The sequence below is a fragment of the Manis javanica genome, chromosome 1, assembly GCF_040802235.1.
Source record: "Manis javanica isolate MJ-LG chromosome 1, MJ_LKY, whole genome shotgun sequence".
Classification (NCBI taxonomy): domain Eukaryota; kingdom Metazoa; phylum Chordata; class Mammalia; order Pholidota; family Manidae; genus Manis; species Manis javanica.
Window position 1 is genome coordinate 161,929,585 of NC_133156.1, and position 21,843 is coordinate 161,951,427.

At 37.4% G+C, this 21,843-nt stretch overlaps 2 protein-coding genes across 4 annotated transcripts in view; one reads left to right on the forward strand and one right to left on the reverse strand.

Moving 5' to 3' along the window:
• Nucleotides 1–8,849, reverse strand: part of EIF5B (eukaryotic translation initiation factor 5B) — a 91,233-nt gene extending 82,384 nt beyond the window's left edge. The window contains exon 1 of the mRNA XM_073239835.1: nucleotides 8,629–8,849. Coding sequence (XP_073095936.1) covers nucleotides 8,629–8,663 — 35 coding nt within the window. The 5' untranslated portion in view covers nucleotides 8,664–8,849. The remainder of the gene's footprint in view (nucleotides 1–8,628) is intronic.
• An 861-nt stretch (nucleotides 8,850–9,710) lies between these two features.
• TXNDC9 (thioredoxin domain containing 9) lies at nucleotides 9,711–21,550 on the forward strand. 3 transcript variants are annotated; one of them, XM_017657133.3, is made up of 5 exons: nucleotides 9,711–9,941; nucleotides 11,921–12,149; nucleotides 15,441–15,559; nucleotides 18,397–18,651; nucleotides 20,941–21,550. In XM_017657133.3, the coding sequence occupies exons 2-5, from the start codon at nucleotides 11,961–11,963 to the stop codon at nucleotides 21,056–21,058; spliced, it is 681 nt and encodes a 226-aa protein (XP_017512622.1). In that variant the 5' UTR covers nucleotides 9,711–9,941; nucleotides 11,921–11,960; the 3' UTR covers nucleotides 21,059–21,550. The 3 variants fall into 3 exon arrangements, with proteins under 3 accessions (XP_017512622.1, XP_017512621.1, XP_017512620.1); XM_017657132.3 differs by having other exon boundaries at nucleotides 9,712–9,959; XM_017657131.3 differs by having other exon boundaries at nucleotides 9,713–9,970.
• The last annotated feature ends 293 nt before the right edge of the window (nucleotides 21,551–21,843 follow it).

Consider the following 21,843-nt stretch of genomic DNA (forward strand, 5'->3'; position numbering starts at 1 on the left):
TAAATCATTGTGACTTTGGATTTGGCAATGGTTTCTTAATATGACACCCAAAAGCATAACAAACCAAAGTGAAAACAGATCAATCAGACTTCATCAAAATTAGAAACTTGTGTGCTACAAAGGACACCATCAAGAAAGGTAACAACTTCCTATGGAAGAAAATAAAGACAACCCACAGAACAAGAGAAAACCTGGAATAAAGAACTATTATTCCTCACTAACAAAGAACCCAATTTAAAAATGCACAAAGGATCTGAATAGACAGTTCTCCAAACAAGATACACAAATATCAAACAAGCACATGAAAAGATCTTAACATTTTAAAGCCATCATGGAATGCAAACCAGAACCAAAATAAGATACCAATTCAAATCCACTAGACTATAATCAAAAAGTTAAATAATAACAAGTGTTGATGAAGATGTAGAGAAATTGGAACTCTAATGCACTGTCGTTTGGAATGCAAAATGCAGTAGCAACTTTGACAGTTCCTGGAAAAAAGTTAACTGCCTGGCAGTTTCTGAAAAACTTCAGAGTTACCCTATGACCCAGCAATTTCACTCCTAGGTATACATACTCCAAAGAACTGAATACATACACTCACACAAAAACTTGTACAAGGTGTTTTCTAGCAGTATTATTAAAAACAGCCAAAAAGTACAACAACCTGAATGTCCATCAACTGGTAAGTGGGCAAATAAAGTGGGTATACTCGTATCATAGAATTTTAGGACATCTGATTCTAGACTTAGAAGAAATTCAAACTACGGTATCATTACTCACATCTATTAGCTTCACCAAAGCTTAGTACCTGAAACTTAATGACATAAATTTAATTAAACTGAGTTAAAATAAAACTCAATTGTATTTTCAGGGATCACTATACAAAGTTTACAGTTTGAATGAAGTTTCAGAGAGAGAAAAACCAAACAACCATTTTATATCTTAGTGGAAAGTACATTCCTATCACCAAAGGAGATTTTGAAAACCAATGATTGTAAAAAAATAACTGCTACCTAGATGAAAAGTAGGGGTTTCTCTGAAAAAACTTGCATGAAATGGGAAGGAATGAAACGGTAAGTTATCACGGCTTTCACTTTAAACAGGCTCTGAAAAAGGCAGTTACTCAATTAAGGTTAAGGAGGAAAAATTCTCTAAAGAAATTTTGGCACTGATTGACCTATAGATAATGGCTGTCATTTTTCTCTTCTCCCTCCTTTTTAAAGTCCTTAACAATCTTCAACAGTTGCTTCATCAGATGAAGACCTTATGCAGGAATTAATTTTTCTTTAAAAAGTTTCTATTTTGGAATATCAGGATTTCTTAAATCAGGTAGTAGAGCACAGTGAAAACCACAGGCTCTGGAGGCAGAATTGGCTTAATAGCTGAGAGGCTCTAAACCTCTACCACATTATTACGGTAAATCCCAGTTTCTTCTTCTGTATGTTATTCTACAGTTCTTGCATATCTTTCCTTTACTCCTGGATTCTCACACTAATTAGTTTGGGTATTGGTTCTACATTGTTTTCATTATTAAAATCACATAAATATTGTATGTTGTTACTGTTGGGCAGGTAGTGATACAGTAATTACTTAATACTGTTTAATATGGGTTCAAAATACCTGTGTATTTTACATTATAATTTCTCAATAGTACATACTTGTCACAAGTCATATAGGGACGGAAAAGGTGTCATCTGTGCCACTAACTAAAACATTTGAATGCTGCTGTGAGGTCTTTAATTTTCTTCCTACTCTCCCTCTTTACTATTTGGGTATTACAAAACTAATAACCTAATGAGAATTTAGTCCTCACCCTTTACACAGATACTTCTAATAACAAGATTCAGTAAGTTGGTCAGACACAAGATAACTATTTTGAAGAAGCTCCCCTATTCACCAAAAAACAGGAAAACAAAAATTTTTGTACAACAGTAACAAAAATTGCAACATACCTAGGAATAAACAAGAAACATTCTAAAAACTTGAAGAATAAAACGTTATGATATACAATCAATCAAATAAAGCAGCATGTCATATTAATTTGTTCACTGCTGTATGTCCTGCACCTAGAACAGTATCTGGCACTTAGGTGCTTAAGCAGACAATGCATTTCTTGAATGGGATGACTCAATACCATAAAGATGTCAAGTGTACCAACTAATCTAAAAACTGAAAGGGACTCCCAATTAAAATCAATGCTAACAGATTTTTAATAGACCTTGATAAATGTGCCTATTATCTATATATTAAAAAAGTAAATCATAAGTGGGTAAAATATCAAGAGCATTAACATGCCCACATGTCTTAAGCTGTCCTCAAGTCATTCTCAAGCATTCTCAGCCCTTGTTAGACAGACACTAATGATGGTCAAACAACCTGGAAAATGTCTCCCAAATGCCTTTATCTAGTTCAGGAACCCCTAAATCAGCAGTTCTCAAAGTAGTCCCCAAGATTTACTCAAGGTGGTCTAATCTAATTGAGAGGCTTCAGCTAACTGAAGGGGATCAAACTCTTCAAACAATCCTGAGGTTATTATTAGCCTTTTTCATTCTCATTTTCTCAGTGTGTTCCAGAGGCTACAGGATGTGACACTGCTACAGGCTAAGGCAGATGAGAATTAAGTTATCTTCCACTAAGCCAAAAAGTATAGAGGTTTGCAATGTTTAACCATCTCACTCTTCTCATTACTTTTTGAAATGATTATTTAATGTTATTTGTTAATATGTAATGTGTCCATTATTTTTATCTTCAAATTAAGAAATATTTTAAGAACTTTTTAGTTTTAATTTGTTATATCATTAAGTAACAACAGAATTGTTATATCATTAAGTAACAATAGAACTCACATAAGCAAAAACCTTTTTGGTTCCTTAGTAATTTAAGAGTGTAAAGGGGATTATGCTCCCCGACTTCTATAAAGCCATAGTAATCAAGACAATTTGTTACTGGCCCAAGATGATACCCACAGACCAATGGAACAGAATAGAGAGCCCAGATATAAACCCAAGCATATATGATCAATTAATATACGATAAAGGAGTCATGGACATACAATGGGGAAATGACAGCCTCTCAACAACTGGTGTTGGCAAAACTGGACAGCTACACATAAAAGAATGAAACTGGATTACTGTCTAACCCCATATACAAAAGTAAACTCAAAATGGATCAAAGACCTGAATTTAAGTCACTAAACCATAAAACTCTTTAGAAGAAAACATAGGCAAAAATCTCTTGAATATAAACATTAGCAACTTTTTCCTGAACACATCTACTTGGGCAAGGGAAATAAAATCAAAAATGAACAAATGGGGCTACAGGATGCTAAAAAGCTTCTGTACACCATCAGCAGAACAAAAAGGCATCCTAGAGTATGGGAGAATATATTCATAAATAACATATCTGACAAGGGGCTAACATCTAAAATATATAAAGAACTCACACGCCACAACACCCAAAAAACAAATAACCCTATTAAAAAATGGGCAGAGGATCTGAACAGACACTTTTCCAAAGAAGAAATTCAGATGGCCAACAGGCACATGAAAAGATGATTCACATCTCTAATCATCAGAGAAATGCAAATTAAAACCACAATGAGTATCTCCTCACACCAGTTAGGATGGCCACCAACCAAAAGACAAACAACAACAAATGTTGGCAAAGATGTGGAGAAAGGGGAACCCTCCTACACTGCTGGTGGGAATGTAAATTAGTTCAACCATTGTGGAAAGCAGTATGGAGGTTCCTCAAAAAACTGAAAATAGAAATACCATTTGACCCAGGAATTTCACTCCTAGAATTTACCCTAAGAATTCAGGAGCCCAGTTTCAAAAAGATATATGCACCCCTATGTTTTTATCGCAACACTATTTACAATAGCCAAGAAATGAAAACAACATAAGTGTCCATCAGTAGATGAATGGATAAAGAAGGTGTGGTACATATACACCATGGAATATTATTCAGCCATAAGAACACAAATCCTACCGTTTGCAACAAGGATGGAGCTAGAGGGCATTATGCTCAGTGAAATAAGCCAGGTGAAGAAAGACAAGTACCAAATGATTTCACTCACCTGTGGAGTATAAGAACAAAGAAAAAACTGAAGTAACAAAACAGCAGCAGACTCACAGACCCCAAGAATGGACTAACAGTTACCAAAGGGAAAGAGACTGGGGAAGGTGAGTGGGAAGGGAGGGAGAAGGAGAATAAGGGGCATTACGATTAGAACACATAACGTGGGGAGGGGGCACAGGGAAGGCAGTATAGCACAGAGAAGACAAGTAGTGACTCTATAGCATCTTACTACACTGATGGACAGTGACTGTAATGGGGTATGTGGTGGGGGCTTGATACTGGGGGGAATCTAGTAACCACAATTTTGCTCATGTGATTGTATATTAATGATACCAAAATAACAACAACAAAAAAAAAGGAGAGAGTGTAAAGTGGTCCTAGGATCAAAAAGTTTGAGAACTGCTGTTCTAATTACTGACATTTAGTTCCTCAGTTGAACAAGGCTTTGCCCATCTTGTAGATCATTAAAAGACTGGAATAAACAGGATAAATACAATCACTAGGCAAGTAACATCAAAAGGAGCTGCATGGGGTTGGGGGAATCATGGGGAAGACGGTGTAGCACAAAGAAGTCAAATAGTGACTCTGTGGCATCTTACTATACTGATGGGCAGTGACTGCAATGGAGTATGGGGGGAGGCACAATAACATGGGTGAATGTAGTATGCACATTGTTTTTTCATGTGAAACCTTCATAAGAGTGTGTATCAATAACTTAACAAAAATAAATAAAATAAAATTTAAAAAAAGGAGCTGCATGGGCTCTCCAGAGATCACCAGTACAGAAGGCTGAAGAGCTTACTACAAGCTAACAACATAAGTTTATCATCTACTTTCTTATTAATTTATGGCAAACTAAGACTTCTTTCCTTCCTTCCACATAACAATTTCCTCAAGTATCTGCATAGGAACAAGCCAAGAGAACACTGAGAGAATACATTTCTTCTTACTTGACCTAATGTATGCAGGCAGGTTTTTTATTACTTCAAACATATGCAAATAAGAAATACCTTTGTTGAACTAGATTATTGGACTATCTGACACTTGGACCACTCCCTCTCTGGGAAGCTTTGGACTACCTACTACAGTCACAGCTCCCTCTGGAAAGGTTCCTTAAGCAAATCACCACGTTTTCTAGCACATGGGAGGAACCCACTACCCTGACACCAGACTGACTAGTATGAATGTCTGACACTAGGGCAATCATCTTCATCTAAAGGTTAAGCAGCTGTCTCAGAGACACACTGTCACAGTAATAACAGACCCATTATCTGTAGTTAAAAGCAAAGAACAGTGGGGTCCTTACACCAGCTCTGATGTATAGAGCCACAGCAACAAGTAATTTAATGCTGAAAATACACACCAGAATTCTACTGAATCCTGAAAGACCTCCTGGTTGCTGAATTACATCCCACCTCCATATCCAACTGTGGGATAGATAAAATAATTATCTGTCCTCCCTCAGTATATTTTTTGGGGGGAAGGGGGTGGGAGAGAAATCTGTTTTATTAGTCCCATTACTTAATTAACACACCAGATTCCTTATAACCTGAAAAATACAACTACCATACTTGGGGATCAAACAAAAGGGACCTATATGAATAATTGGAGGCTGTGAAAAAAGCTAGATATCTAGATCCTTTTTTCTCTGCACATATCAGTAATAAAATATCCTTCTTACTGTGTAAATTAAAACAAGTCATCACTAGACCACACAAGATCCCATAAGATTCCATTATGTAAAATGATGACGAGGGAAGGTTACAGGAAGAAATTTAAATACTGGCTTTCTATTCTGTATCATATGTAGATATTGAATCCTATCCTTTGTCTCATTAAGTTTCCTCAGTCAACTAAAAACTGTAAGGAAAACTTGTTGAACACCCTATACTAAAGTCTCCTTAAAATTACACAAGCTGCAACAAAATTTTAGAACTCAGTCTTTATACAAAGGTCAGTTACTGATGTAACAGAACATATGCTAAGTAAAATTAGATATTCAGATTAAACAAAATCTAATTTTAAGTGAACATTCAATGGCTAAAAAGTTAAAATAAGGATAATTAAATACTAAGGACATTAAGGATTAAAACAGACAAGTATTTGATGCTTTCTCCAGGAACTGAGAAGTGGCTCAATGTCTTATCTTGATAATAGCAGCAGCCCATTTCTCACCCAATTCAACCTCACCAGAAACATGTTTGGTTTAGGATGGCTGGGAAGGGAAGGGTGGGTCGGATGAGTGTAAATTCTTTAAAAAGTGGGTACCTTTATATAAGAGAGTAAAACTAGGTAAGCATCTCATTTTATACAAAAAACATTAATCCTAAAACAGGACTTTCTCCTCAGTCTATGTTTTGTTCCTTTTACAAATATTCAAAATATCCTTGAAGGAAGACTATTTAAATACACAAAAAGTCAAAGCAAACTAACACAAAGCACTGGAACTTCCCTGCTCCTCCTCCCGCCAAAATCTCTTATATAAAATACCAAACTATAAAAGCCAAGAAGATGGGTCAGAGAGGCCCTCTGCAAAACCCTAGGATTTCTTAGATAAAATGTGAAAGGCACCCAAGCAAAGGAGTTCATGAAGCATTAAAAAACAAACAAAACTTGATATTGGCATATGAGAAAATAAATTTGATTCTCAATTATGTTGTGACCACTTTCCCTTCAACATGAGCCAAAAATAAAGATTACAGATTAATGTGAGAGGAAAAAACTCAGCAGCTTTCCTTCTACACTCCTGAACCAATCATTTAACAACAGGTTCCAGTGTCTACAACTTAAACTTCATATCATCATGAAAGTCCTTACGAATCATAATAGACACTTTTCTCTAATACACAGACAAGAATAATTATCTCCCCTCTGTGTAGTTTTTTCCCCACTGTCAAAGAGCCTGGTAAGTAAAAACTGTAAATAAAATAACACAGACGTGTGGCTTTTTAGATCTAAAGAACAGTTTTCTGTATTCCTGAACTAAACAAACCAACTGTTTAAAAAAATGTTCTTTAATAAGATAATCAATGAAATCAGAAAATGAGATACTTGGTAATATTTAAGAGATCACTGTTATTATTCCTTAGGCTTGATGATGACATTGTGGTTGTGTTTTGTTGTTTCTGTGGCTGCTTTTTCCCCTTAAGGATTTATCTTTCAGATACACCTGAAGGATTTACACATGAAATGATCCTGAAATTTGCTTTAAAATATCCAGCAAGTGGAGGAAACAGGATTGATTATGTGATAACGGCTGAAACAGATTAATTAGGACATAAAGCATTACTACATACTCATCTATTTTTTGTATATGGTTGAAGAAAAAAAGTATCCTGTGCATCAAAACATCCTGTCAAAAGTAGAAAAATTTCTGTCCCACTAAATCCCTCAGAATTCTGCTTATTCTTCTTATTTATCTGGTTTAACAAGTTCTATTCTTCAAACCAATTAACTTCCTCCGAAACACCTGCAACTGAAATACAAGACTCAGGTTGGTGTCCTTTAATTCTACTCGTCAGTTAGGTGAGTGCTCTGTGAGGAAACAATCCACGATTCCAATTTATAATTAGCAATCTTATTTTACTACCCGTTTTGAGTCAAAATGATTAACCATCCAGGTTGTTGGGATTTGTTTTTTTCTTACTCTCCCCTTAGTGTTTGAACTAAATTTGGTGAGTAATATAACAAAGGTGAAAAGTAACAGATGTTCACGCTCAGGAAGGAAACTTTCAATGTGAAGGGTAACAACTTAATTGAAAGTGGCACACAAAAATATTCCAAAAATCTAGGGGTATGTAATTCTACGTACACCGTTACACTTTCTCCCCACCAAGAGCCTTTGAAATGGTTAAAAGGCAGCGACCCTGGTTGGTTTCACCTCCTTTCTCTGGGGAGGGGCTAGAGGGCAAGAATGACCAAAAGACAAGCCGGAAGAAAAGAGAAAAGCATGGAGTCTGGACACTCAACCCTTAAATAACTGGGATACCTAAATTAAATGAAGTTCAAAGAGAGTTAGTTGTTAAACATTTCCCTTTAACCCCAATGTACTTCAGCAGCTCGGAAAGTGGAAACATTGGCTGTAGCTACGTACATTAGATTCGAACTCCCTCCTTTCTGCAAGTATTCACAGATACAAAGATATAAAAAGAACTCTTCTTGACCCTCACCAATAGCAGCGCCGCAAAAAAAAACTCTCTCGCGGACCACGCCGGCAGGGCTACCAGGCCCACAGAAGACACCGAAGAGGGGCCCGAACCCCCAAAACCCACTACCCCGCTCCTCCGGCCGAAGACCCTTCTCTTTCTAGGCCAGGCGAGGGGTGGCACGGGGACCAAGTCTTGGCTGGGAGAACCCGCCAGCGGCCGAGGGCCTCCACGCCCGCCCGGAACTGGGGTTGTGGCCTCGCGTCGCCCACTCTGGGCCCAGGCCCGATGCCCGCGGTACCGGCTTCGAGCCTCGACCCCGGTCCACCCCGCGCCGGCGGGACCGCGAGACCCACTGAGCCGCGCCGGCCGCAGCTGTACGGACCCAGCCACTGGCTACCTGTCTTCGCTCTTGTTTTTCTGCTTCTTCCCCATCGTGTGTCAGCGGCGCTAGTGGCCCCGGTTCGGTCTCTCACAAACCCACAGTCCCCCGGCCGACTTTGGTTTCCGTTCGGCTCGGTTCCCCCCAACACTGCAGCCTCTCGCACCCAGTTCTTCACAGACCGCGCACCGGACAGGGCACATATGGTGTGAGCTCTCAGTACGCAAGCGCACGGCACCGCCGCCTCGGCGTGGGGACGCAGGGCGCGGCTCATCGAGAGCTGCGCTTCGGGTAGAGCGTTCCTAGTTTATTCGCCCGCCAAGGCGGGAGCCCTAGCGCCCCCTGCCCTCAGGCATTCGCCGCGCACCGACGCCTGCAGGGGTCTCCGGATTCTAGAACCCTTAGGGGAGGGACAATGAGATGGAAAAATTTTCACGTCAGCCAGCTCCTAGTCGCGATCGCAGATTTAGGGGATTAGAGCTCCGTTCAGAAGTAAACCTTGGGCTTCCCTTCTACCTCTATACCTTTTTATTCTCAGACGCCCTTAAGTTCAGTAAACAGCCACAATGAACCAATCACAAGCACTCTGGATGTTCCCAAGGGAGATAAATCGAGGACAAAGTTAGGCCTTTCAGTAACATCCATGAATTGTGATGCATAATCACTAGAAAAATAAAACAAAGACACGCCCATTAACCTCCAATGTTAACCTTTACATTCAAAGTAAGAGCAAGTTTGAAAAATTTGTGAAAAGTCATGAGGGAACCTACTAGGGTGGTAAAAATGTTCTATATCTGAATCTGAACGGTGATATTAGGTGTTAACTGTGTCAGAAGTCATCATGCTGTACGTTATATTCAACTTTTTAAACAAGGAGAAAGTCCATGCAAGAGAATGGAAGCTAAGCTGGAGTGACACTTCTGAGCAAGACCATTGCTGTCTAATTTCTGATGTAACATTGAGCTAGCTAAGGCTCAGAGCCTAAGAAAGTCGGGAAAACCACGTCGAACACTAAGAAACTACAACTCCCAGCCTACTTTGCTCCCTCGCTCCGTAGACAGTTTACCGGGAGGGAGGCAAAAAATCGGAAACCTTGGGTTCCGGGCCGCTGGACCAGGGGCGCGAGAGCGGGCGCACGCGCAGAAGCGTTCGCCTCGTGCAAGCCCCTCTACCCCGCCGAACTTCCTTCGGGTGTAGCGGGTTGTATCGCGTGAGGGCCGCAGCCAATGAGGAGGCGGAAGTGACGGCCTGCTCGCCGCTACCGGCATCCTCTGTAAGGGTGAGGCCGGAGTGGACTTCTCTTCTGGAGCGGCTGGTCCCTCGCTTCTCAGGTACCGCCGAGAACTCAGGTGGGACAGAGGTTAGTGAGAAAAAGACCGGCCACCGCGTCGGGGTGCTAATATACACACCGCCACTCAACATCCGGCCCGGGCGGGGGAGGGGCACGGCCCAGACTCCGGTGTCAGTGCGGCGGAGGCGGCTGTGGCGCATGCGCCGCGGCAGGCGTCGAAGTCGGGGCCACCTGAACTTTGTCCTTATCTGTCCCTGGGGTTCAGGGCGTGGCGAGGATATTTTGGGGGAGGTACTCGGGGTGCAGTTATGGATGCGACACCTTAGTTGTTTTGGCCGATGCACGTGGGGGGGGGGAATCAAGGAAATGGTTAGGTAAATTGAGGACATGTCCCCACCACTTAAAGTTGAACTGAAACAAGGAAAGACTCCGAGATTTGTGGTTTGAAGAGTGAAAAAAGTTACCGAATCGCTACATCGTCTCCTTTGCCCTCTGAACGCGGTAACCTCCACCTGCCCCCAAAACAACTCTTGTTAATCGCTTCTGTTTCCCAGTTATCCCAGAATGAAATTCTGAGCTCAGCCTCTAGTAGGAACGGTCTGACACACGTCAGTGCCTTAGTAACCAGTATTCTGTCTCAACCGGCTCCATTCCTGAGGGGCACCCTCTTACACCTTTTTTAGGAGGTAGGGAATGTGAATTCTCTCACTGTATTTGAAGTACAGCTCCTTTAAAATTGTGTAGTAGCATTTTTGAGGTTGCAACTTGTTTTTAGCTCGAATACTTTAGGAAATTTGAACAGAAGCTAGGCGCACGTTTAGTCAATGTTAGTCGGTATTTCTGAGCACCTGCCGTGTTCCAAACACTGCTAGCTCTGCGAATACACAGATGTGGTCAGGTATGCTTTTCAAATACTTTTCCTGTGAAGAAAAATGAATCAGAAGTGAAGTTTGCGGAAGACCTTTTCTCTTCAGTTGAATGTTTAGAGAGGGCCGTTGTGAGCCAGGCTATGTGTCAGAAGCTGGTGCGAATGCGTTCACAGTTTATTCACATTTTTTTAAGGTGCTTCAGTAGGACTTGCAATTATGTATTATAATTGAGATGCAACAGACTCCCGCTTTGATAAGAAAATTATATTAGATTACCATATTTTTGTGACATATAACCACAGGGATACACATAAAACTGCCATCCGTTTGTTGCTGGTAGAAAATAATACATTTCTTTTAAAATATGTAATTGAGATATCCCTTTTAATCTGGATTAGATCTTGTTTTTAAACTACCTTACATAGAGAAGTGATGGAAAAATCAATGTTCTTTTAAATACTTGGAGTGTTACATTGTTTTACAATAAAGTTAAGAGCCGTGAGTGTCAGTAAATCAATACCAATATCAACCCTTGTGGCCTCGTGACTTTTGTTAGGTGACTGGAGAACAGGAATGGAAACTAAAGTTTAGAGAACACCAGACACTGTTCCTTACATAAATTGTATTAAGCTCTCTCAGGAGTTAAATGAAAATTATTTAGGCAGAGACAATGAAAACTTCATCTTCTGCTCCACTCTGCTCTGTATTGAAGCCAAGGTTGATTTAGATATGTATTGTGTAAAACCTCACTACAGTTGAACTTTACCATCGTTCACAGTCATTTCTACTTTGCCTCCCTTTTTCTTTGGTAAAGACCTCTATTGTCACTATGTGTCACTAGATACAATTCCAACTACTCAATTTCTCTCTGGTCTTAAACATTTGTCTTTGCTTTAGTGTAGTAAATACACTAAAAACTAAATTATAAGCACCTGATCTTTGCTCTAAGTAGTTTTTGAGTGGTGTGACTATAACCTAATTGAAAATTAAATTTTAAAAAATTTAAGTAGAAATTCTTAAGCCTAACATAACATGCTCGGTTGTCAGCAGAATACTTTGTGAGGTACAAATTATTATACAGTTGCTAGAATTTTTGAAAATAAGAGAAGACTTTATTGTTTGCACTCTTTTTTTTTCCCTGACTTCATAGATTTTCTCCCCAGCACTAAGGCTGAACTGCACCATTTAGAATGGAAGCTAATGCATCTGTTGACATGTTTTCAAAAGTCCTGGAGAATCAATTGCTTCAGACTACCAAACTAGTGGAAGAACATTTGGATACTGAAATTCAGAAACTGGATCAGATGGACGAGGATGAATTGGAACACCTCAAAGAAAGGAGACTTGAGGCACTCAGGAAAGCTCAACAACAGAAACAAGTAACATCTCTGCCCTGCTTTCTGAAATTGCTCTAACAGTATGCTCCTAACAACTTATATATACATATGCTGTGGTAGTTATATTTCAGTCCTCATTTTTATGGTTTTTAGACTTAAAAGTACATTATCACTGTTAAAAATTTGCCAGGGGAAAAAAAAATGTTTTAAGGACACATCCAAAATTAGCCTGATCTGTAAATTAATCCACAGTCAAGTCAAAAAGAAACAAGTGCCCAAGATCACTTTCTGAGCTCAGGTTTATGTGGCTAAGGAGAAAGTGGATAGGAAGAGCACCAGGAGCATTAGGAGTCAGCGGTTTCCCCCTTCAAGAAGTAGTAAAAGTCTTTGTAATTTAGCTCTGAGCTAAGCAAATGAGGTAAGAGCTTTAAGGTAATTTACATTGAAGAAATTGTTCCAGGCATTTCCAGTATAATATTTAATCATGTGGCTTATTTATTCAACACACTGCATGCTGGGTCACAAAGAAAGGTGGCCACAGCTCTAACTGTGCTGCCTCAGAGTGTGAATGTAGAACAGACTTCTAAATTCTGATCAAAACCAATTGGGTTAAATTATATAAATTGAATTTTGATTTAAAAATGTTTCCATTGGTTCAAGTTACATTGAAATGCATTATCACTGACTCCGTTTCCTCTTTAGTTGGCCTTGACTAAAACATGAGCTTTAGCTTTCCTAAAGAAACACAGAGTTTTGTTTGTGCTGCTATAGTATCTGTGCAATAATTGTTATACCCTCACTGTTTAGAAGAATTGATACAAAAAGGAAAGAATCTTACAATGTCACTCAGTTTCAATTTTTGTATCCTCAGTTTTCTAAAATAGGGTGTGAATTGGGGGGGTGGGACATGGGTGGTGGGTTTTGGAACCAGGCTACTTTTCTTAATACAATGCTAATAATTATTTAAGGTAACATATAACAAGATTCCACCACAAACTCACATTTCATGATCACAATTCATGATCATTTGCTAATGCTTTAAAAAAATTGCCGTTAACTAGGATATTTTTGTAGAAAGACTTAATCAACTGATAATACAGTGAGGAGCATGTATTAATACCTTAAATGAATGTCTAATACCAAAATGAAGTTGTCAGCAGTTAAACAACAGTCTGAATATTTAAGTTGAAAACCTACTGAGGCAGGCACCTTTAATGCTATTTCTATTAATATACAAATCAATTTAAAATGAATTTGTATGAAGTAATTCATGGGGTCTCATTTTAGAGCTTTCATTGCATTTTAGTAGATCTTTTTTATTAAAATGTGTTTTTAGTATCTATAAAGAGGAGTTCAGATTGTATGGTAGTTTTGATTTTCTGATCCATGAGGGTGTTGAAGTCAGTGTATGCAGTGACATAAGCACTTAATAGGCCTGTGCTACTCAGTACTCCTCGGTCAGCCAAGCACCTTCCTACTATATGGCAGCAAGAGACAGGGGACTGAGGTAGGATACAGGAGACAAGGTGAGAAATAAGGAAGAGCCCACCAGATGCTTGGAGGTAGCCACTGAGAACCAGGTGTTGCCCAGCTGCCAGGTAACTTAGGCTGCACTGTGAGCTCTGCCCACCCTGCTTGATGCCATTCAGCAAATCTCTGAAGCACATGCTCTGGGAAAGGAACTATACCAGGAGCAGTGGGGTGTGGTGAGTATCTTGGGAGAGATGCTATATATTGATAAGGTTCGGGGTGGGGGCCTGCTTCCCTCTAAGGAACTTGTACAGGTTCAGGTCTTGGTTAAACACATGAGCATAAACAATGAAAAGAAACAGCTTTTTAAAGAACAAAAAATACTCTTTTTTAAGTGCAGATGTTATGGGTGGGTCAAGAAAGAAGTCATGAAATGTCACATGTCATGAAGGAATTGTATTCAAGAGTTTCAACTGCTTAAAGAAGTTTTACTAAAGAAATGTTCCATAAGGAGAAAATGACAGGGCCTCCTGTGATTGTCATCTCAGTGAAAGCCAATGTGAAATGGATACCAGAACTATTAATGTGGCCTGGGCTTCAATACCTTAAGTCCAGAGGAGGGAAATAGATGGCACTCCTGTGCCTTTCTAGTTGGGCCACTGCTGGAGGGCTGCATTCAGACCTCTGCCACTTTTTAAAAGGACATGGAGGCATTGGACCTTCAGAGAAGAACCAGAAGAGTAAGAAGTGTAGAAATCATTTCATAGGAGAAACAAAGGGAAACGGAGATGTTCAATATGGAGAAGGCAGGACATAGGTAAAGTGTGGTATCTGAAGAGCAGACATGTGAAAGAGAACTCTTCTAATCTTAGCTCCAAGCTGGGATCCGCTGACCAGTGTTACAAAGATACTGCAGTTCACTGTGAAAAGACCTAAAAATTAGCATATCTTCAAATGCCTTTGAATAAGCACATGTTGCAGACATGGTTATTTTCACATTGTCTTATTTTCACAACAGCTCAGTGAAACGGTTTATGATCTCCACTTAACAAATGGGAAAATTGAGACTCAGGATATTAGAATTCATAGCCTAATAAATCTTAAAAACAGTTATCCAAGCCCATGTCCAGTGCTCCTTTTTAATCATGCCAGCTGCCTGAAAAAAGAAACAAGCTTCCAGTTGAGGTGCTAGGATTCCTGCCACAGGAAAGGTTCAAGAAGCTGAAAAGCCGACTGGTGTAGTTAATAAGAGCTGATATGTGATGACTTTGAGATCTATGTTTTCGGGACACCATGTGCATAGACAACTTTTTCTTCCTAGGATACTGCTATTGGTGGCCAGTATATAAAAGGCTCCTGCCTCTCTGAGGTAGTCATCAAAAGCAGACAGGGCTCCAAGCTGCTCCCCTACCCCCCAGAATGACTCACTTTATCTCATGCACATTGTTTTTCAAAGCTTTGTAGTACTTTGGATCAAATGCTTCTGATTTTAGTAGTCTGAGTGTAAAGAGGTGGATGTTTACAGTCTGAGTCTCTTGAGTCAAATTTTTTTTTGAAGTTCTAAGAAAGCATTTATGTTTTAAATTACGAAGACAAATAATTGTCTTAAGTACAAGCCATGCTCTGGAGATAGACACTGCACACAGACTACTTTTGTATTGATACCAGAAACATAAGAAAGTAGTCCAGTAATATATTAACTATACTTCAGCTAAAAAAAAAGTAAAGCAGTAAAAGGAATACATTTCTCTACAAGATGAAACTGACTTCATTATGAAATACTATGGTGATTTAGACACAAAATGTAAAGTGGTACTGAAAGAGATACTTCAATGTGTAATATTTCTGTTTTCTCCAAATTAGGAATGGCTTTCAAAAGGGCATGGGGAATACAGAGAAATTCCTAGTGAGAGAGACTTTTTTCAAGAAGTGAAGGAGAGTAAAAAAGTGGTTTGCCATTTCTACAGAGACTCCACATTCAGGTAACTTTATTTCCATCAGTGACTTTTATACATGAAATCTTTGAATGGATATACACTGACTTAACAGAAAAATTAAAATAAAAGGAACTACTTCCTAAGTCATTTCTTCATACTACTAGAAGTCTGATGTTATAGCTGAACAGTTGTTATTTTGAAGATTAACATATAAACCAGTGATAAAAGTTTAAATGAACATTATTGAAAACCAAGAATATTTCCATAAAAATGGCTATTTTATGAATTTTATTTTCACTAGCTAACTTTGAAAAAATCTTATAAATGTAGTCTGAGTCTTTTTTTTTAAATCAATGCAACAAGAATTACTTTTAGTTTTTTCCCTTTGTCTATGATATAGCCATGATGTTGGGAATGGGGGCCAACTAACTTGAACATGAGCTTTGAATTCAGTCACTCCTCAGATAGCAACTCCTGGGGAGACTGGCTCGACTAAGCCTTTCACCAGAAGCAGGCTTGGCTGGCAGGAGAAGAAAGTGATTTCTCTTAGCCCAAGTCTGCAAACCTCTGTGTGGAGGCATATTCCTTGTAAAATTAAAATAACCCCAAAGAGGTTCTATCTTAAACCAGAGCACTCAAGCTTGTCTTTTTAAGCCCTAAAGTTTGATTAGTTGCCAACATTTAGAAACAGAGAGAGAGCCTTTTTTTTTTTTAACTCTGTATTTCAGAATTAAAATCAGAAAACTTGGTAATAGTAGGCCTAGAATTTAATAAGAAAGCAGTACTCTAATGCTGATTAGCAGCTTCTTAGATGGACATACCTTCCAGTATAGAGTCTCCTTCATTCACTATTGGCTCAGCCCTGCCCTCCTCTCATTTCCATAGCCTGCCTGGACCTTGTCTTAGTCTTACCACCCAACAACTTAGTTATCAGTTAACACTTTTCAGGGATTGATTACCTAGAATTTATTGACCAAGAATATAAAAATGAAAGAAAATACTGAGATAGAAATCTCTTGTAAGGGAAGGTGAGGGAAGGGATTAATTAAAAAGGTAAAAGGGTATCAGACACTCTGCCTTTCTGGTACACTGTCATCTCCCAGTGGCACACATTCCTTAAGTTGCCAACCTTTGACATATGTGATGAGGTAATATATTGATATCATTATCAGTCTATAAGATTGACATTATTTGTTTACTTGTTTATTAGATGTCTTCACCCCTTAGAGTATTAGTTTTGTGAAGACAGAGAGTTTACCTGCATTATGACCCACAGAGCTCAAGGTTCCTTACCCTAGAGCAGCAATGGCTGACACTTCATAGGTGCTCAGTGAATATACCTGATGGATGTAGAAACAGTGCAACACCTGAACTACTTACCTTCAAGCAAAACTGAAAAATCCAAATTTAAATCAATTAAAAAATTTGATTTTACACACACACACAGAGATATATCAAAATTCTTAACACACAGTACACTGAATACTCATATATAAAATCCTGGAACATTCACAATGACCCTTTCAGGTAAATAGGTATAATTTCTTATGTTTCATGTGTGGAGACCAAGACTGAGAGATTTAAGTGACTCACCTATTGTCATCCAGCTACTAAATGATAGGATTTGAACCCAGGTTTTATGCCTAAAGCTATTTTAACTACACCACGACTGTTGCTTCTATATTATATTAAGTGAATTGATAAATGGTATAATCACAGACTTATTTTAAGATAGGTTCTGTATTATTCCAGTAAAATCATAAAATTGATTTATGTACAAATTTTTAAGAACATATTTCTCATATAATGCTTACTTTATCATTTGTTTTTCAAAAACCATTTCTAAATTTGTTCTCTCCAGTCATTTTTCACTAAAACCTCATTGCTCTACTACATGGGTGATACATGAAAAGATAAATTCAGAGGGATAGTAATAAGGCATCAAGGTTACAAGAAACTTGCTGGAATCAAATCTAATTTGGGAAAACCATACGAAGAAGTGCCCAAAAAGCTTGCTAGTAAAAATCACTATGAAGCATTTGGTGTCTTAGTCTTCTAAAGCAGTAGTTCTCAAACTGTGTTAGGCATGAGAATCACCTGCTCGTTTTTCAACGCAAAGGGAATTTTGGTTCATCTGTACATTTTAAAAGTTGATTGTAATGTACAGGTACAGTTAAGAATTGCTGAAAAAAATTATTACAATAGTCTCAGAAACACTAGAGGAGTGACTAGTTTAGAATACATTTTAAAGGAAATGTCACCTCTGCTTTATTTCTCAGTAGAAGATGACTTAATAAAAGTTAGGACTAGTATTCTTCATTTCATTAGAGTCATAATGACCATTTTATAGCCCTGAACATTAATATGTTTCTTTGTCGCTGACAGTTACACATCAGAAGAGTTTCTTCTCAGTAACACCTTCCAGGTTTCATAATGACTTCCAAGTATGGCATCATATATACATTTCTAATTCTGAAAAGTCTGAGTTCTGTTAAGTTGATACTTGTCACCATTTAGGTTCCCTGTGTGATATATCAGGAAATGTGCATAAGAAGAAATGACAATTTTTGTTCTTACCATGGATATGACAGTTTCGTGAACCATTTATGACTTAAGGCATATATTTAATGTTTTGCTTTTTATAAATAGCATTAGGGCAAATCTGACTTTCTAGAATATTAGGTTTTTCTGCATCTCATACTCAGGCAGCTAACCTATGAAATAAATGGAAATGAGATCATCTGACACAAACATAAGTGGGCTGCCAAATTTTGAGACAAGGAAATACTATAAAAATTAGGTGCACTGTAATGATACCTATTTTTAAAAAGAATTCTGAAATCTGTTTTAGCTTTCGATTTTCTATGTGTTGTCATTTGCAGGTGTAAAATTCTAGACAGACACTTGGTGATACTGTCCAAGAAACATCTTGAGACCAAATTTTTGAAGCTGAATGTGGAAAAAGCACCTTTCCTTTGTGAGAGACTGCGTATCAAAGTCATTCCCACACTAGCACTGGTAAAAGATGGAAAAACACAAGATTATGTTGTTGGATTTAGTGACCTAGGAAATACAGATGACTTCACCACAGAAACTTTAGAATGGAGGCTTGGTTGTTCTGATATTCTTAATTACAGGTAACTCAGCAAAATAATAGATTTATTTTAATTCACATATTCAGTTGATTTTTTTTTTAGAAAGGATCTTTTTATTTTATCATTTATTTTATGAAACCTAAGATGATCTGGCTGAGATGTAGAAAAACTTCTTTAAAGGGAAAATATATTTCTTAAAGTGTACAATATTAGCATTATCTTAACAGCAAAATTAGATAAAATTGAGTTTTGACATACACTCAGGTATAAAAGTTTTCAATCTAACAGATCCTATTGAATCTAATTCTGTATTAATCTGCAAATCCAAAATGATTCTCCAGATTGATTGATACTTGATTTAAACTAGATTACTCAGATTGACAATGACTTACTTTTAAATGTATTTTTAACATAGCTATTCCTATCTCAATTGTAGAATCTGATAAAATATATAAAATCTCATTTCTAAGCATAGTTTAAATTACTATGGGGACCAGTCTCAGTTTGAAAACAATCTAAAATCCAACTTATATTTTCATTCATCCCTTTGTCTACTTCTCCAGAAAAATAATTATAAACTCCACAAATCAGAGTATATTTTGCAAAAGTAACAGGCAGAATTGTGTAGTTATCATTCCACAGCCATAGTGCCTTTGTCTCATCTTTTCACACCCTCTCCTCGCTTTTCTGTGACTTGTCTCCTACACATGCCTAAATCATCCCTACATTATAGAATTGATCTGGGAGTTTAGGTTTTATTTTCTTAATATTAAATAAAATTATTTTGAAGTGATTTCAAGCTTTAGACAAGTTGAAAACTAGTACAAAGAGTTCTCATATGCTCTCTAACCATATTCCCCGATGTTAAACATTTTAAATTTGCGTTATTATTCTCTTCCTAGATTAAGTACATTGTTTTTCAGAGCAATTTTGGTGGAAGTTGTAGATCTATTATCCTTTTACTCCTAAATATTTCTGTGTGTATTTCCTAAAAACAAGGACATTTTCTTATATAACTATAGTACAATTATTAAAACAGTACGTTGTAATTTACAGACTTTATTCAAGTTCTAGTGTCCCAAAAAGCCCTCCATACCAAAAAAAAAAAAAATGTATTGCATGTAGTCACTATGTTTTTAGTTTCCATTAACCTAGAATTACTTGTTACCCTTCCTTTGTATTTCAGTATTTTGACTTTTTTTTTTAAAGAGTACAAGCTAGTTATTTTATAAAGCATCCCCCAATGTGGGTTTGTCTAATGTTTCAAGGTTAGATTCAGATTATGCATTTTTTCACAGGAATATAATAGAAGTGATAGTGTATTCTTCTCAGTGCACTACATCAGGGGGCAATGTGATGATTTATCACCTTTCTGATGGTGAAAACTGACCACTGGCTAACCAGTTGGCAAACAGGCCAAATGGTGATTTGAGGAATAACTTTTCCATATACCACACTAATTTACTTTTTACATTTATTTATATTAGAAAGGGCTATGTATTATTTTATTAAGCAGGTTATAGTTTGTTAATCTTATTTAATGCCCAAATTGCTCTAGATTTGGCCAGTGAGAGCCTCTTTCATGCTGGCTTCTGTGTGTCTCCATAATTCTTTGAGCACTCTCTTTCCGGGGTGAATGGATGTTTTAGGTGGGGCTCATGTTGTACCATCCCTAGAATTGGCTATTTCTCCAAGGAGCCGTGGTTCCTCTCAGTGTTAAATGACATTTTAAAACCAAGAAATAGGTGCTAGAAATATCCCCAGATGTTTCTGAAAGAAGAAATTGTCTCATTTATTTCTCAAGCATCAGTGAAAAGAGTTTCATACCAATTCCAGGTTAATGATAATGAATTCCATGTGTTTTGTTGATGTCTGTGCAAAGAAAGAAACATTATCAAACAAGTCATAACAGGCTAACAAATAGAGCACCATTTTCCTGTGACATTTTCACAGTGAAAACAATCTAATACAGTTTCAGCATACCCAAAACAGATGAAAAATCTTTTATTTCCTTCTATGCTTTTCAGTCAGAAATTCTGTTGATACATCCTGTGAAATGTTAATCAGTAATTAATGATAAAAGAGAAAACAATGATATGAAATGTTTAGTAGTATACAATAAGGTTTAAAACTATTAACCATCAGTATGGATAATTTACCTCTTCCTTTACACCAGCATTTTAAGAAAGTTTTATTCTGTTCCCTATGTTACAGTGAGGAAGAAAAGATAGATTTTTGTGGCAGTTTAAACCAACTGTACTGAGTCATAAAGTATACCAATTGTACTAAATCATAAAGAATAAATGTTTTTCAAATTTGCTTTATTTTTAGTGGAAATTTAATGGAGCCACCATTTCAGAGCCAGAAGAAATTTGGAACAAACTTCACAAAGCTGGAAAAGAAAACTATCCGAGGAAAGAAATACGATTCAGATTCTGATGATGATTAGAGATCAGTTATTATTCTCTGTAAATTGTCTTTTTATTTCTGGCTACTTCAGAATTAAATGTGTTGTCTGAATTCTGTTGATTTTGATACATTAGTCATTTAATGGTCATATTCTAGAGTTTTGTACAGTTGCCTCACATTGGAAAACATCTTTAATTTTTTCTGTGTGGAGCTAATGTTTAAGTTGAGGAAAACTTGTAAGTTGTTAAATTATATGGAAAGGGTGTGTATTCTTCATTTTTGAGACTGATTTTATCACAGTATGAGCCTTACATATTTATACCATTCACAGTTGTGTTTTTTTTAATCTACTGGATTGGAAATAGAAACTCAGTGAACTATTCCAGGACTAATTCTTATGCAGCATTACTTACTTTATACAACAGGTCAAGTAACATTTACTGGTGTAAAAGACTGCACTTGTAATGAATTACACTCTTTACTTCTGGAATATATTTAAGTAACTATTAAAGGATTGCTTGTTTATTCTGTATGCTGCATGTTGGTATTGAATCATGTGGTGGCAGCAGGAAGCTTTTTCAGGTTGTGAACATATTGCCTCATTAATAGGGTCCTGATTGCTTGTATTTTAAGACATGCATCAAAAAATAATCAGGAAGCACTTTTTGAATGGTACCATGAGGAGATCTACAGACTCCTTAGTAAAACAAACGACCTTAACTGATAAATATTATATTTTAAAAATATTCAAGTCTCTAAAAATTGTCATAAGAGCATACAGCAAACAAAAACATTTATTCAAGAAAATACTACCCATGGTATAGT